The 15,063-nt window shown below is 41.0% G+C and overlaps 1 protein-coding gene across 2 annotated transcripts in view; it reads right to left on the reverse strand.

Moving 5' to 3' along the window:
* Positions 1-15,063, reverse strand: part of LOC100643333 (unconventional myosin-IXb) — a 90,649-nt gene that overhangs the window by 2,659 nt on the left and 72,927 nt on the right. For both annotated transcript variants that reach the window (XM_048409595.1, XM_020864982.2), the window contains 13 exons: positions 10,045-10,401; positions 7,924-8,210; positions 5,096-5,267; positions 4,756-4,928; positions 4,522-4,681; positions 4,330-4,446; positions 3,834-4,069; positions 3,556-3,745; positions 2,195-2,472; positions 1,907-2,096; positions 1,445-1,616; positions 977-1,188; positions 128-390 (listed from right to left, as the gene is read on the reverse strand). In XM_048409595.1, coding sequence (XP_048265552.1) covers positions 128-390; positions 977-1,188; positions 1,445-1,616; positions 1,907-2,096; positions 2,195-2,472; positions 3,556-3,745; positions 3,834-4,069; positions 4,330-4,446; positions 4,522-4,681; positions 4,756-4,928; positions 5,096-5,267; positions 7,924-8,210; positions 10,045-10,401 — 2,807 coding nt within the window. The remainder of the gene's footprint in view (positions 1-127; positions 391-976; positions 1,189-1,444; positions 1,617-1,906; positions 2,097-2,194; positions 2,473-3,555; positions 3,746-3,833; positions 4,070-4,329; positions 4,447-4,521; positions 4,682-4,755; positions 4,929-5,095; positions 5,268-7,923; positions 8,211-10,044; positions 10,402-15,063) is intronic.

Here is a 15,063-nt window from a genome sequence, read left to right on the forward strand (position 1 = left end):
CTGAGGATATTAAACAGCATACTTCTTTTAAATGAACAAAGAACACTAAACAAGAAATAGCGAAAAGGATTTTATTAAAGTTTCGTTGGTAATTAAAAGATAAGGGCGCCGCGAAAAATCCCATTACCTGTATCACGGTGGCGGCTTTCCTGCGTGTTTCCGAGCGTAGGTTCTCGAGCTGTTGCCTAATGCCCTCGCTGAGGAAGATGTGCCTCTTGCCAAGCGCCCAGCTGGTACTCGCGCCGAATTTGCTCTTCAGTTGCTGTGCGTTCTGCAAAATGAGCTTCGTATCCTCCACCGCTTGCTCCTCGGCACGACGCAGTTGTTTGAACGGCGCGATCAGCCTGTACCTCGCATTGAACGCCTTGAAACGCATCCGATGCGGATATCCTGCAATTTTTTCGAGCCGACGCCCTCTTCTCAACTAAATGTTTAAAAGAATAATCCTAACAATCAAATAATAAACTATTCTCCTTTCAATAGTACATTTTGGATAAGAATTAGAATCGTTCGATTGAAAGATTTATATTACGTCTTCGCCGCCTGATATTTTTATCGTCAAAAATTATTATATAATGTACTACACAAAACACCTATTGTTTCAATCATACAGCTACTACAATTTTACATTGTTTACACGATCAACTCTGATGATACAACACTAGATTGATTGATTAAAAATAAACAAATGTTAACGTCGTGTTGAACGATCGAAAATTGATTTAAACATATGAAATTTGGTTGAAAATTGATTTAAACGTATGAAAAATTAACTAATTTTTATTATACATACTACATACACATTTCTAAATCTGAAAAATTAAGAAACACTCAACTCCTACGACTTCCAAAATTCTACTATTTTCAGGGAGGAACCATTGACAGGGACAAGATCAAACGCCACAGGCGATAACAGGCAAAGAGATCTACCGCGCGCGTATGTAAATTCCCTGTCGTAGATAGTTTCAAGACGTACCGCCGGCCATTAGATTCACCGTCTCGAGAACCTGAAGGGATCGTATCTGACGCATAGTCACGCCTCTGTCTAAGTGAAGAGGCGTCTCGGTACCGTTGCTCCTAATGCACCTGACAAAGTGGGGCCTCGCGTGGACCAAAGTCCTCAGGAGATTATCCAGCCTCGTGTGGAAGTCCTGCGTTAACGTAGAGATCGGCTCGTCTCCGTTCAATCTGAAAGGAAATTATCAACGATCGCTCTTGCACCTCGTAAAAATTCTGCCGACCAAAAATTTCGAATCACATTTTAATTGTATCTACATAGAATCTCTTGCCAAATTTTATTACTAATTTAAATACCTTTTTAGAAAAAAAGATTGTCTAAGATGATAGAATTTTAAGCTGATTTTCTTGTTTTTTAATTCTTAAATTTTATGGAACGAGTGGCGATTCCAAATTTTTGGCTGTGCGACCAGGGTCTTTTTCTTACAGGTCGGTGTGAGATGTGGGCGATATCCTGAAGCTGACACCCCTGGGCACTGTATCGCTCGCGTAGAGAGCTTTCAGTTCGCTGCCAAACAGATGGGTCGCGAAACCAAAGCTACACGTGTGCTTGTAGAATACGGCTACCAGATCGTCGGGAACCACGTCCTTATTGGTATCTTTATAGAAAAATTCCGTATTTTATGGTGTACCATTGTGAATAGGATTTTGAGGGGAATGCCTTTTTATTCTTTGGTTTCCAATATCGAACTACGTTTGATGTTTGGACTGAGAATTAAATTCAATAAAGATTTCAATATTTTTTTTCATATAAAAGATAGAACTTGGTAAACACTATAAAACGAACTTCCCACGAAAAAAATATGAAGAAACATTGTTGATTTAAATAAGGCGTAAGGATAAGTATAAGAACATATATGTACATTAAAAAATATTATCGTCCACATACCCAGAAAATCGGAAGCATCGTAAGTAACTCTGCCAGCGAAATGCTGGATCCCAAATGACCTGCAATCTACGGTCCTAGGTTCGAACAACCGTGGATTCTGTTTGTGCTGAACCTTTACTTTCGCCACGTAGCTCTCAGCAGTACCACGAATCGAGCATTCGACATCCAACATACTCAACAGACCGGTTCTCTACGAAACAAGTCGGAAAATCCTCGTACTACATGCATCTCGATCGTTTGAACAAATCCCAGATTTGAATGAATTATCGAAACTTCTTAAACGCTCACCAGAGAAGAGATGAGATCGATACATGGCACGTTATCGACGTAGTCGACTTCCACGTCGCATCGAATGCCTTCATCGCGGCAGCTCTCGATCGAGCTCTTAAATATATGCGTGTTGTAGAAATGTTGCATGGTTTCCGCGCATAAATTGATGCACAGATGCTCCAGTTGACTTGGTTTTGGATCCTCGAACCCGAACATGTCCAGGATTCCGATGAAGCCATCCGTCGCGTGTCGTACCGCGTTGTTCAGCGCGGTCATGCTTCTGGAACCGGTACCACCTGCACGTGACACGAGAGATTGCGACTAATAGAGAAAAGAATAAATTTGGAAGTAATGAAACCTATAAGGGTGGCAATAGGTACGTTTTAGTTAACCAGTTAACTGTTGCAACCTCTTTGAGAAGTATGTACCTAAAATGTGCCGCATTGTTTACGCTATATACAGTTTCTTCATAATAATTATTTATATTCTTTTATTTGTTCGTTTTATTTCGTCTTGGCTTCCAAATATTTAAAGCATCTTAAATTATGTCTTCACTAAAATTGTAATTTAAACAGCAAATTGTAACTACTTTTTACGCATGACGAGTGTACTCGCCATAACACAAAATATTGCCATTTCTTCATGACGAGTACATTCGTCAAAAACAGCTAACTGGTTTTGTAGTACGTGTTATTTCATATAGCATGCCTTTGCTAACCCCGATGCCTTATAATATCAAGTCATATTCAAGATACAAACTGGTTCCGATGCAATAAGGATAAGATTATATTTGCAACAAAGTTGTGTTTCAGCGCTAATTTAAACTTTAGTTCCTTAATATTAATTCTTACCAAAGATTAATAGGTACAAATTATTATCATTCAACATAATTTTATAGCAGTGAAGTGAGATAAGGCTCACAGTTAAGTTACTAAAAAAAATTGTAAGGCAAGGGGTTAATTTTCCTTCTTTAAATAAGTTGCAATTGGGACGAAATTTTATTTCACATTCCTTAAATAAATTCACTTATTCGTTCAATCTGACAATTTTAATTGTGTCCACCATACCGCTTATAATTATTCGAACAATTCCAGATAAACATTGCTTGAACAATTAAATTTAAGACACGTACGACTTTTTACTAATAATACGATCAAACCAAAATCTATTAATCCGACAGAGGGTCGTATGTATTAACAACAGTAAGGAATCAAATGACTTTTAATTAGCTTTTATACCATAAAGGAAATACAATAAAAAAAGATTCGAATAATTATAAGAAAATGATTGAATTGTATGTATAATCTATATATTATTGATAGAATTATTGGTCATTTTCAAATGACCTATTGTACCACAAATTCTATACTTTCACTTACCTGCAGAACTGCCAATAGTGGATGCATGTTGACTGGTCACTTCAGCTTGATTATGAACAGATTCATTCGAGTCCGACGAAAGTGTACCAAGGGTGGAACCTAGCCTCTTCAGGCTGTTGGCTCTCCTGACGATCGTAGCGACGGTACGGCAATACAGAGCTTTGGCCAGCGAGTCCCTGGTCATGTTAGACTGCATAAACAAACACCCTTCAACATGGTTCCGCTCCGACCGATCGGCGGCGTTACAGCACAGATTGCACAGAATGAGTTAACAGTACCATATTTGCGTCGCAGACCGATTTCACCAGCTGGCCACGGGCATTGTGCGTCCTCGAAGTGAGTCCTCTAAGCAGTGCTGGTGGTGGCACGCCTAGAAGAGCCGCGACAGAGGCTAATTCGTTCTCTCCGATGACACCGACCTCGACTCCCGGTCGATCCGTGAAACCAACGTTGCCCAGGATCAACACTGCCGCCAATACTCGCACTACATCTAAGAAGGGTATACCTAACACACCTATAAATAATATTGTATGATAATTGAACTTGGAATATTTGGAAAAAGTTTTTCTCGAATATTATTAAGAAACATAATCTTCACGATTAAATTGAGTGGTAATAGCTATCCAGATATTATTATACCTGTGCACTTCATGATATATTGACTAAAATTTGGAATATGAAATATTGAAAATTAAAGAAGTTAGAGGAAATTTATTGTAGATTCTATTAAATAATTATGTACTATCTAGAGATATAGCTGGGCGATTATTATACCTAAACAAGCCTTCCACGCTTGGAACCTAATGGCATCTTCAGCTTCGTCCTGCCTAGTGTCTCCATGCTGTAGATACCTCAGGTTCTTTAGATTGTAACCCTCCAAATTAAGTTTGACTAACGAATAAAGCAAAAACTAAATAAATATTCCAATGATCAAACATCCTATCGTATCAAAACCCAATTCTCTACCTCGTTCCTCGTGCGACAAGCCGGCTAACATTTGGTAAAATATGTGGTAATTCTTCTCGTCCGGTAGTGGCCTGATGACTCGCGTTTGGTCCAGAAAATAGCAGTGTATCTTCGTTCTGTACAAGGCACCGTCCGTAACCTGGACCTCTATAAAGTGACCCTAGAGGAACAACCCCCATAATCAATTCTACCCTTTGCCACAGGGAAAAGGAAAAAGAATGAACTGTCACGTACTATCCTAGAACTCTCCGAGTTGGTGGCGGTCTTTGCAGATCCCAGAGACCTAAGAACTGTGAAGGCCGCTGCCAAGTGTTTGAAGGCGTCCGTTTCTGGACCACCTCCAGCCACGTCGAACAATTGCCTAAGTAACAACATAGAAGCGTACGTCTTCCCGGAACCACTGGTCCCTAAACAGCAACAATTAACATATAACTCGCAGAATCGTCGTAAAATAGATCAAATGATACACATATAGAAGATAGATCTAAAAGTAAAAGAGATAGTAAATATAACAAGCTATATAGGTATTAAATAAATTAAAAGGATTTGTGGATGAAAAATGTCGGCTGCTTACCGGAAAGAATGATGGCCTGGGGGTATCCGGTTTCCGATTGCTGTCGCACGGCCTCCTGAACGACTTTGTTCAGTTGGGGCGCCAAAGGTACGGCCCTGGTGCTCGTTAAGGTCAATGGATTCCTGACGTCCGTATATGGATTGATACAGACCAGTATGGGGCCCACGTTCGTCTGAAACGCGTTTCGATTATCTACTCGTCCGATTGTCGGTTCGTCCACAAAGCGTCTTGACACGCGGCGATCGCGGTACAGCCCTCGTCAGAGACGATGCGAAATGAGACTACTTTTTCCTTCACTGTCCAGCCGTGTTGCTTTTTGCATTGTTATTGCGTATCGGACGCGTGGGTTATGGATGCCTAGATGCCGCATGCTTTGCAACCAGCCATCAAGCAAGATTAATCGCAGCTCGATCTTGCTGAGCCTGATTATACCAAGCTGATACTAGGGGCATCTATCTTGTCTTTGTTATTACGTAGCACTGATCACCGCGAAATTATTCCACATAGAAAAAATTTGAAATTAAATTATCAACAGGAGAGAGGGGAGGGGGGAGATAAGTCACTCACTGGAAGAAGCCTTTCTACGATCCATTAAAAATTGTTTAGATCGAGCATGTTCATGCATTTATTGGATATTTTGTTGCGCGAAAATATTTAATGTGCATAAGATATAATATCTGTCGTATTATCGTGTTACGATACTTAATCGGCGAAACAAATCTCCACTGAAATTGCATAAAAATTGGAATTTGCACAAGCATCTCTGGTCTACTAGTAACGATCGACTTTTCGTCACAAAAGAGAAAGAATACATCCTTGATGTATTCATGAAGATTCACGAGTTGATATTTCAGTATGCATCGCGGTTTATTTGAATAGCATTCTGGAAGAGGGTTGGAAGGACGCCTGGAAGTGTGGACACTCGAAAATTGGGACATCTCGGGTTGGAAAACGAAGAGTGGATGAGAAGATAGGTCGATAGCGCAGTCTGATGCAACAATGTACGAGCGGCGAGGCTTTGGCGGGTCTTGATTCCTATTAGAAGCCCATCTAGAGAAAGCAACGCCACGCAGGATGAACAAAAAGATGAAAAACGCCCGAAAGCCGAGTGGGGAGAGAGAAAACCGGTCCCACGTCAGGCCCCGTGGCCTCTGATGTTCGCCTCGATTCCCTTGTGCTGCGAGCTTTCGAGCAGCTAGCTCGTACAGTCGAGCTTAGATTCCTTTTGTAATTCAAACCGGTGTTAACACACGTGTTTTACATCATTCCTTGTTGATTCTGATTTTTCTGTCTACAGCGATTGGCGACTGTATTTGCATACTCTTTTACCATAAGAATCTTTCATGAATACATTATGTGTACTATATGCACCATTTTGAAATTTCACATTAATATTGTAATGAGACGTGACTATAGTGATTATGTCGACAAAGTTTGAAATAATATCGAAAATGTATACATAGAAGATATCTGTCGCAAGCATAGACTTCGCAGAGCTTATTAAAGCATTTAATTAATACAATATTTAATGGAGTCACGTTTAGCCTTATTATACGATAACGTTATTCGTGCCTCGTTACAGTGCTAATGAAATTGCAAAGTGTATCGTTAACACAGCTAATTTATACACAAAAATATTCAAATCCTCTGACAATTTACTGCCTGTATATGTGTACCTATGGTTTCATCGCGCAATATACAGTTCACAAATAAACAAATACGAATGTAAATAAATTCCAAAGATAAACAAGTCCTCCAATGTAAACAACCGATGCAAAAAAACGATCAAAAACGATGAAAAGAAAAGTGTAAATAAACAAGCACGGAATGCAAACACGTGGAGAATGTAATCAAACGATTGGATAATGAGAAAGGAATAATTAATCAGGTGGCGGATATCCGTAAGAAAATGACGAGCGCGTTCGTTTGCAAAAAGTAATTGCGACAGAAGCTACAGGGACCGGAAACGGAGCCGTTTTTGCGTCCATCAGAGCAGCTCGGTGCAATCAAACCGCGCGATATCTGTCCACGGTCAACGAGACCATCGACAGACTTTTTCACCCGAGGCGTTCCCTTTCTTTCGCCTCAGTTTCCCCTCGTTTCAACGACCTATTGAGAAACTCCCGATTTCTCCTTCGAGCACACGGCTATCTCTGAAGGGGATACTCGGTCGAGACCTCGTTAAATTCGACAACCCTATAGTACATTGGGCCGCCCGAGCAACGATAATCGATAAACCAGTAAAGGGAGGAACAAAGCTCCTTTCGAGGATTTAAGAGTTAGATTAATTGATCTTCGCGGTATTCCAAGTATGAAAACTTCTCGAGCGTTTTCATGATTTTACGAACGTTCCAGATGTTAAATGGTACGGTACAATATCTTCGCTAACGGGGCATTCATCTCAATTAGAAGCGGCGCGAACTTATCGTGTCCTGTCGTCGCTATCGAGGCCGAGAGTGATTGATGCACCGGCCGATTCAATTGGCAAAGGGCAAAGAATGTGCGGCTCGATTAGGTGAAATTTGTGCCGATTATCGGAATGTCAGATTACGGGATACCGACATAGAAGTCGAAACGAACGCGCCGATATCATTGTGCTATTATAAAAAAAAAAACTTGAACTATCCCAATATCTACGTTTTTCAACATGTAAAATTCCTCGATTCTCAACCATTAGTCTGACTTTAAATAAAATAAAGTAAGTTAAATAAGTAATTAAAATATAAAATTCATCTTCGGGTTATATATTATTCTACATTTGGGCTACAATTATTTTTAATTCCAGATAGCCATCGAATGAAAAAAATAGAGGAGAAAGAAACACTCACGTGGTACTGTTTGGCACAGAATCGAGCCTGTAGACACTTGAGCACCGCATCCTCCGTCAGTGGTCCAGGTAGATGAATGAGGTCGTCCAAGGCCGTGGAGGTCGCAGGCCCTGACGAAGCCGCGGTACCTTTCGGAAGACATCGGTGCTGACCCTGATTGCTCTTCGCGTTTTTCACGTCGGCGATAATGCTCGAGATCGGTGGCGAGCGTAGACAGCCCAACGCCGTCACGCACGACACTATACCGTCGTCAGAAATCCTATTGTGCCGCTTTGGTGGATCCAAATCTGTTCACAAACGCGAAATCCTCTTATTAATAACTTTTTCTATTGGTAGAAATTAAACGTAACAGGTTACTCGTGTATTTATTTAACAAAAGTTAGTGTAACTTTAAGTTATATAATCGCCAAAATTGTGAAATATTTTACGATATCAGTGAAAAATGAAGGCAATTGCTTTGTGAAGTAGTCGAATGATGAATCAGCGTTATAAATTTCTCGAGAACGAAGTAGATATTTGGTGCGTGATGTCTGTGTGTGCTGCACGAGGCGTGAAGAGGTTAGTATATCAGAGAATTTTGGTATATCAGACAGCAGAGTCGGAGAAAAAAGATGAAACGTTATAGAATACTAAGTTTAAATGTTACAACGCGTTACCGAACATTTTCCAGATTTCTTCCTTGGAGAAAATACGAGAAAAATAGGTCTGAATGGCAGCGACCGAGGAGCGTTCGAAGCGTGTTCAAACGAATCGCGGCTAACTGTACCCGCGTGCAATTTCGCCAGGCGGGGCTCGATTAACCGGAAGGGATCCGAGATCAGATGCAGCATAGCGAGCCACGTGAACTGCTTTAGTCGACGCGCAAACATTTTTATTCTTCTCGGCTGGAAATCGCGCGAGAAGGGGTCGTGTCCAAATAAATCGCGACCTTTCGCGCTGCGATATTTTTTAATATTTTTGTTTTTGTCCATCAACCCGAAACGGATAAAAAAAAAAGTGGGAAAAAGGAGGTGGGGTGGAGATTTAAAAAACAGTAGACACAACCTGGACCAAAATCCAGGGACCAGAGGAATGGTAAATAAATCATAAAACGTTCGACGAATCGTTGGGGAAATGGCAGCTCTGTAAACAGACGCGTTTACTGTTCCGATGATTTCGCGGGTAGAGCTTCGAACTCTGGTTATTTAAAATATCATCCAACCTTCGCCAATCCAGGGGGTGAAAAGGCTGCACTCGCCTGCGCTCTAACGTATCGCGAATTAACGTAATGACGATATTACGCGCCGTTTAAATATTAACGAGCTCGGAACGAACTCGATGGATATTCACATGAACGATCCACTGTGGACAGTTACAATTTACATATATAGCATGATCCGTTTTAATTCGCAATAATCGCCAGAACTCGTCGCTTGATTATAGCCTTATCCGACAGAGTTACGTAAATTTCATCGTAGAATGAGTGATCATGATGGAACACTAGATAATGTAACGAACGCTTGATGGATAAAAATATAGATGAACCGTAGTTTTCGCCGTTTGATCAACTCGGTAATAAAGACATCGGATTGAAACGAGAATCTGGCTCGAAAGTAATATAATTACCTGTTGATATTACTATGATATAACATTCACACTTATCTTAAAATTTTAAAGCTACGATATTTCCTATTTTTCAATATTTTTCCTAAACCACAAATTTTAAACTCGTCTCAGATCCTATCAAAAATTTCTCATCTGCGCTGTCATCGTATATCGCCTAATAATAATATTCCTCGACTTGTCTACAATATTATAATCTTCAAACTGATCTTAAATTCCGAAAAATTCCATGCTCATTACCATTTTAAAGTGTCATAAAACTATATAAAAATCCTGAACCAAGTCCAATAACTGTCCTGTACTAGGATTGCCAAACGTAATTTTAAAACTTGCAAAAACACGCACATTCACATCCAATATCAACATCACCAGATTCAACCTGTTCTCTGTAAACCAGAATCACCCAGTTGCACGCATTTCCTAGCGAATCCCCAGTACGGTAGTAATGCAGCGTCCTGCATCGACCATACATCGAGATTCGCCAGGACGCGTGCACAGCGTGCACCGCAGCATACTGACCGGATATTAAATTATTAGCCGCGGTCGAGTTGTGGCTGAGCGTGTTCGCGCCGGCGTGATTGACGTGCGGATGGACGATCGCGGACGCCGTCAGCGTGTGCCCCGAAGGATGACCGAGGCCGTGGGGCAGTGTGCCGGAAAGCGGTAGCGTGGTCCTCGGTGGAACAGCGGGCGCCGGAGACGACGGAACGCCGCCTTTTTCCGGGCTCTTTGACAGGGGCGCCGATGCACCACTGTTCGGCCCTGAATTGTTCGGCGGCTGGTTCACGTGCAGCCGGTTCCTCAGGGTCACCAGTTCCGTGCTCAAGCTCCTCAGACGTTGCTGGAGATGCACCGCTTCGTTCGACGACGAGGCATCTGCAACACAACGGATTACGTTAGATCTGTGCATGTTTTGTAATTTCGATTTTAGAAATTTCAGAATCGATGGAAGTTTCTTAGAAAAAAAACGCTGGGAAGTGTTTTAGAGGAAATTTTGTCTGCACTGTACGGAAGAATCTTGATTATTAGGAGAATGATTAATAAAACGATTCGGTAGAAACGATAAGAACGATTGGATGGAAATGTTAATTGATAAGAATTGTTACATTTTTAATCGGATGTCCCAATTTAATTTGCTCCTGTTTAATACCGATGTCGATAAGAGAGTTTATTATAAATGACATTCTCAAATATAAAAACAAGATTATTCGAACAGTATGTGTCATAATTATTCGGTCTTTAAAATCAATCAAATTTCATTTCAATTTCGAAGCTTCGTGAAACATTTACATCCTTCTATTTATTGAAACCAGAATAAGGCCAAAGCATATGATAACCAACCACGTTGAGTCGTTAATTTTTATCTAAACCCATGAAGATACGCACGAACGTTATTTCATACAACATCCGCAAATACGAAAGAGTTAATATATTCACGGGAACGAAAACAATCGAAATCAAAATTCATAGGGGCGGCAAATCACCTGCGAGAACCAAATTTTCAAGGGTCCAAAGAACATTTACCCAATCGAAAAGCTCGTCGATAGGCTGGCAAAAATCGTTGGGAGTCGGGGATGTTTGTTATGCGCGCTGGGTGGTTGGCAAACGAGGGTGCGCTCTCTCTGGCGCCGATAAAAGGGTTATTGCACGTTTCGCGAGCGCCATGGCAAACAGCGGCTCGCAAATTCGAGGCCGAGCCTCGTTTTCTAAATGAATTATTTCTATACGTGAAATGGCCGAGAGAGGACCTGGCCTCTACTTTTCGCCCCGCGTTTCCGCTTGAATTTTCCACCGTGTCCACATTATAGGCAATTTAGCCGGCCGCTAAAGGTGCAACGAACGAGCCCGTTTCGTTAATAGCCCAACCCTATGGAAAATGTACTTAGCGCGCGAACACGCTACCCAGTGTGTCCACGTGAATATTTCACGTGAAAATTGTATGCGTCACGTAATCGGGTCGATCCTGAAAAATTCCTCGCCACTCGTTCCCATGTCATTAGCCATTGATCGTGCCCCATGGAATTATTCATTTAGCTTCATAATAGCGCCACATGATAATATTCTGCGAGCTCGTTAATGTACAGTATGGATCGATATGCGTGGAACGATGGGTTGGCTGATTCCTCGCGGAAGAATGAATGGGAGACCATCTACAGTGTTTCCCCCTTTCATTAGGATGAAGTGATTCAAAGGAGTAGAATTTTTGGTTTCTCCTTTTTTACTAATTAATGATCTTCGTTGATAGATCTCTATTGATTTTCCCCGTCGTATGAAACTAGTAGACAATATTATGATAAAACCAGCCGTTCGTGTTGTTCAGATATGCATGCCATAAGCGATGGACTTCGTTTAACAAAAATTATTCATAGTCGATTGTTGAATATTCAAATAATGACAGATTTTGCTACTAAAGTAGCAACAAACAAATTAAGTAGCTTTGAAACTGGAACGTTAAAAATTTCTTACACAAATTTCTATCTTAACGACGTAAAAATGTCCAATAAATAAGAATTTGAAAAATTTTTGAAATTGATATAAAATTAGATGCCCGATTTGCCAAACAAGCATTAATTAAGAAACCGAATTCTTATGATTTAAAATTATAAATAGCTCGTAAATTTCCTAAAGCAAGACAAATTTGAATTACAAACAACTCTTCTTCTTCTTCTCCTTATCTATAGCTTAAGCTGTCCCTAATGGTTGGAACGTCTGAGAGACAAACTACCAGCTAATTCTAATCACCCGATTCTCCGAACTCATCGATCAGACTCGTTATCGCGGTATTCGCGTTACAGAAAATCGAGGAATCGCCAACGTGGAACACTAAAAGGCTCTTTTCAACGGATACCAGTTCGACTGGTTTCACGAATATGGGACACGAGCGCCTGGTTCCGTAGTTTACGCAGCACACAGATACGCTGTCGATTTGTCATAGCGAGCGAACGTGTTCGTTTTCTAAATGTTCCGATTAGAAACCAGTATATCCCGTCCCGCGGAGAAACGCCGTCTAATCTCCCCCGAAAGCCGATGGAAAATTCAGATAACAGCCTGTTCCTTCGTTGAAAAGAACCGCCTGAGCTATAATCGAGCTTATGTCTGCTCGAAATGAGCTCGAAAGTGTCTAACGACAAATGTCTGGCATCTTAAGAATTTAATTCCTTAGAGAAATAGAACTATGGGGAGATTAGCGGATAACTGCAAGAGGAAGTTTGCTGACAGCTGCTTTACTTTTTTCCTTTGGTGTATTAAGGTGAAAAATACACTTCAAAGAACACCTGTTCTCTCATCTATGTAATTATTACAGCCAACCTGCTAGGCTGACTTTTTTATCAGGTTTATACCTCGGCCAACGATCATTTGGCTCGTGTAACGTTTTCGTGATTAGTACAAAAAAGCAAAAAGATAAAGATCTTCTGAATATACACGAAGCAAGTAAGAACGCATATGACTTGATAGCAATTAATACACCAATACTATACCTATACATAATTCTATTCACATTGTATCACAGAATTGTACATGTACACCGCAATCGTGAAAATAAGTAAAAATAAAGCTTGAATGGTTGAAAAGACATAATTTTAATAACCTGAAATCTGCCACATCTTCCCATATTAGAAAATATTATGTGAGAAAGACTTCGTTATACTACTCCAAAATCGAATACAAAGTCCACCTGAAATTAGGTCTTCGACCAACGTTCACTCGACACGCTACCGATCAGCTGGCAGGAAAAGAGTGAGAGGAGTGGATATTTCTTTATTTCATCAGCCTTTGATGCGTTCTGTGAAAGACAGCTGTCGATCGAATGTCAGAAGGTCATAGAGAAACGACACACCTGTCAACGGACCTGATTGCACGCTCGTGACAGATTCTCGATCTCGAGGTCTCGCTTCAACATCTCCGCTATTGTGTCTTAGATTAACGGTACCCAGTGGACGGCTGTCTGCAAACAGAGTCGCGTTCGCGCCGGGAATACCGAGATCCTCGCGAGTTATTCACGAGAAGAGGAAGCAATCCCGCGAGAAAGGAAGCAGAGAAGACAGAAAGCAAGCGTGCCAGACAGACACAACGTTGCTCGTCTCTCTTGGAAAAGTAGGAAAAAGAAGTAAAACCACGAGGTGCCATTCTCTCTTTTCGCAAAACTCGCAACGACGCCGCCTAAACAGGCTGGAAGGAACAACCGTCCATTTCTTCTTTTTTTCTCTTTCTTTCTCTCTCCTCTCTCTCTCTCTCTCTCTATTTTCTTTCTTGTCATTTTGTTTTCCTCTTTTCTCTTTTTTTTTTCTATGTCTCTGCGAGAAACATTATGCGAGGGAAAAAGTTCTTGGTTTCCAGCGGGAATAAAGCGACGCGTCGAACGTCAGGCCAAGAAAGTGTGACTTTCGACGAGTCACCAGCTTCGAAGAAGTAATCACCCCCTTTCGAACTATGGCACACGAGAAACTAGGATTTACGAGCGGCCACGTGAAAATCACCACCATAGTGCTCGTACACTTGGCTTTTCGCTCACTGCGGCCTCTGACTCATTCAGAGGATTCAGGGGTTTGGCCATTTTCATTCATCTTTGCTTGCGACGCAGGTCGGGACTCGTTCGACCCTCTTTTTTCTCCGTTTAGCCGGGAAGCTTTTTGATGCCCGTTAAAGAACGCCTTTTATCAAACTTACGAATGGAAAATACACGTATTTCTACATTAATCTCTACCTGCTATTTTACTTACTGTGTACTACAAATCCTGAAAATTCTTATTTTCACTAAAATATATTCTTGTCTTTTATCAAACTTACAAATGGAAAATACACGTATTTCTACATTAATCTCTGCCTGCTATTTTTATGTGTACTACAAATCCTGAAAATTCTTATTTTCACTAAAATACATTCTTGTTACATTATAGAATCATGAAGAAAAAAAAAGGTAGAAATTTGAATATTCATGGTTCTGGCATAAAGTGTCAATATATGCGTTGTTATTTTTATCTGGAATCTAGTATATGAAAAAAGTTGACAATTTATTCGAGCTAGAATTGCTAGTGGCTACAGCGTTCTTCGTGTCTGGAAATGCCGATTATCGAGCAGACACTGTCATCGAATACCGATACTATCGCATGTCTGAGAATCGGAGACGCGAGACCTCCGTGTAAATAATGCAACGCGCGTACCGATCCGCGAGCCGCCGTTAAATAACTTATTTCCAAGTCTGCGAGCCTGTTACGCAACTAATCTCGTATCCGGAAGTTGGTTATCACAGGCGCCAATGGAACCGGTCGCATAAAGCGAAACAACAGACGTTGGATCAAAGAGAGAAACTGTCTCCATAAACGAATTATGGCAGACCAGAAAGTCCGTGATTCAAAGGAAGAGATCAAAAAGACAAAGATCCAAAAGAAAATCCGAGGAGGTCCAAGGAAACTAACGAGACGGATGGAGTAAAAAATGAACTGCGGCTAAAACAGCGAAGAGAAGGAAAATAGCTGAAAGGGGGGTAAAGAGCGGAAAATACAGTAAAGGCGAAAGAAATCGAGCCAAAGCAAGAGA

The sequence above is a fragment of the Bombus terrestris genome, chromosome 10 (assembly GCF_910591885.1).
Source record: "Bombus terrestris chromosome 10, iyBomTerr1.2, whole genome shotgun sequence".
NCBI lineage: Eukaryota > Metazoa > Arthropoda > Insecta > Hymenoptera > Apidae > Bombus > Bombus terrestris.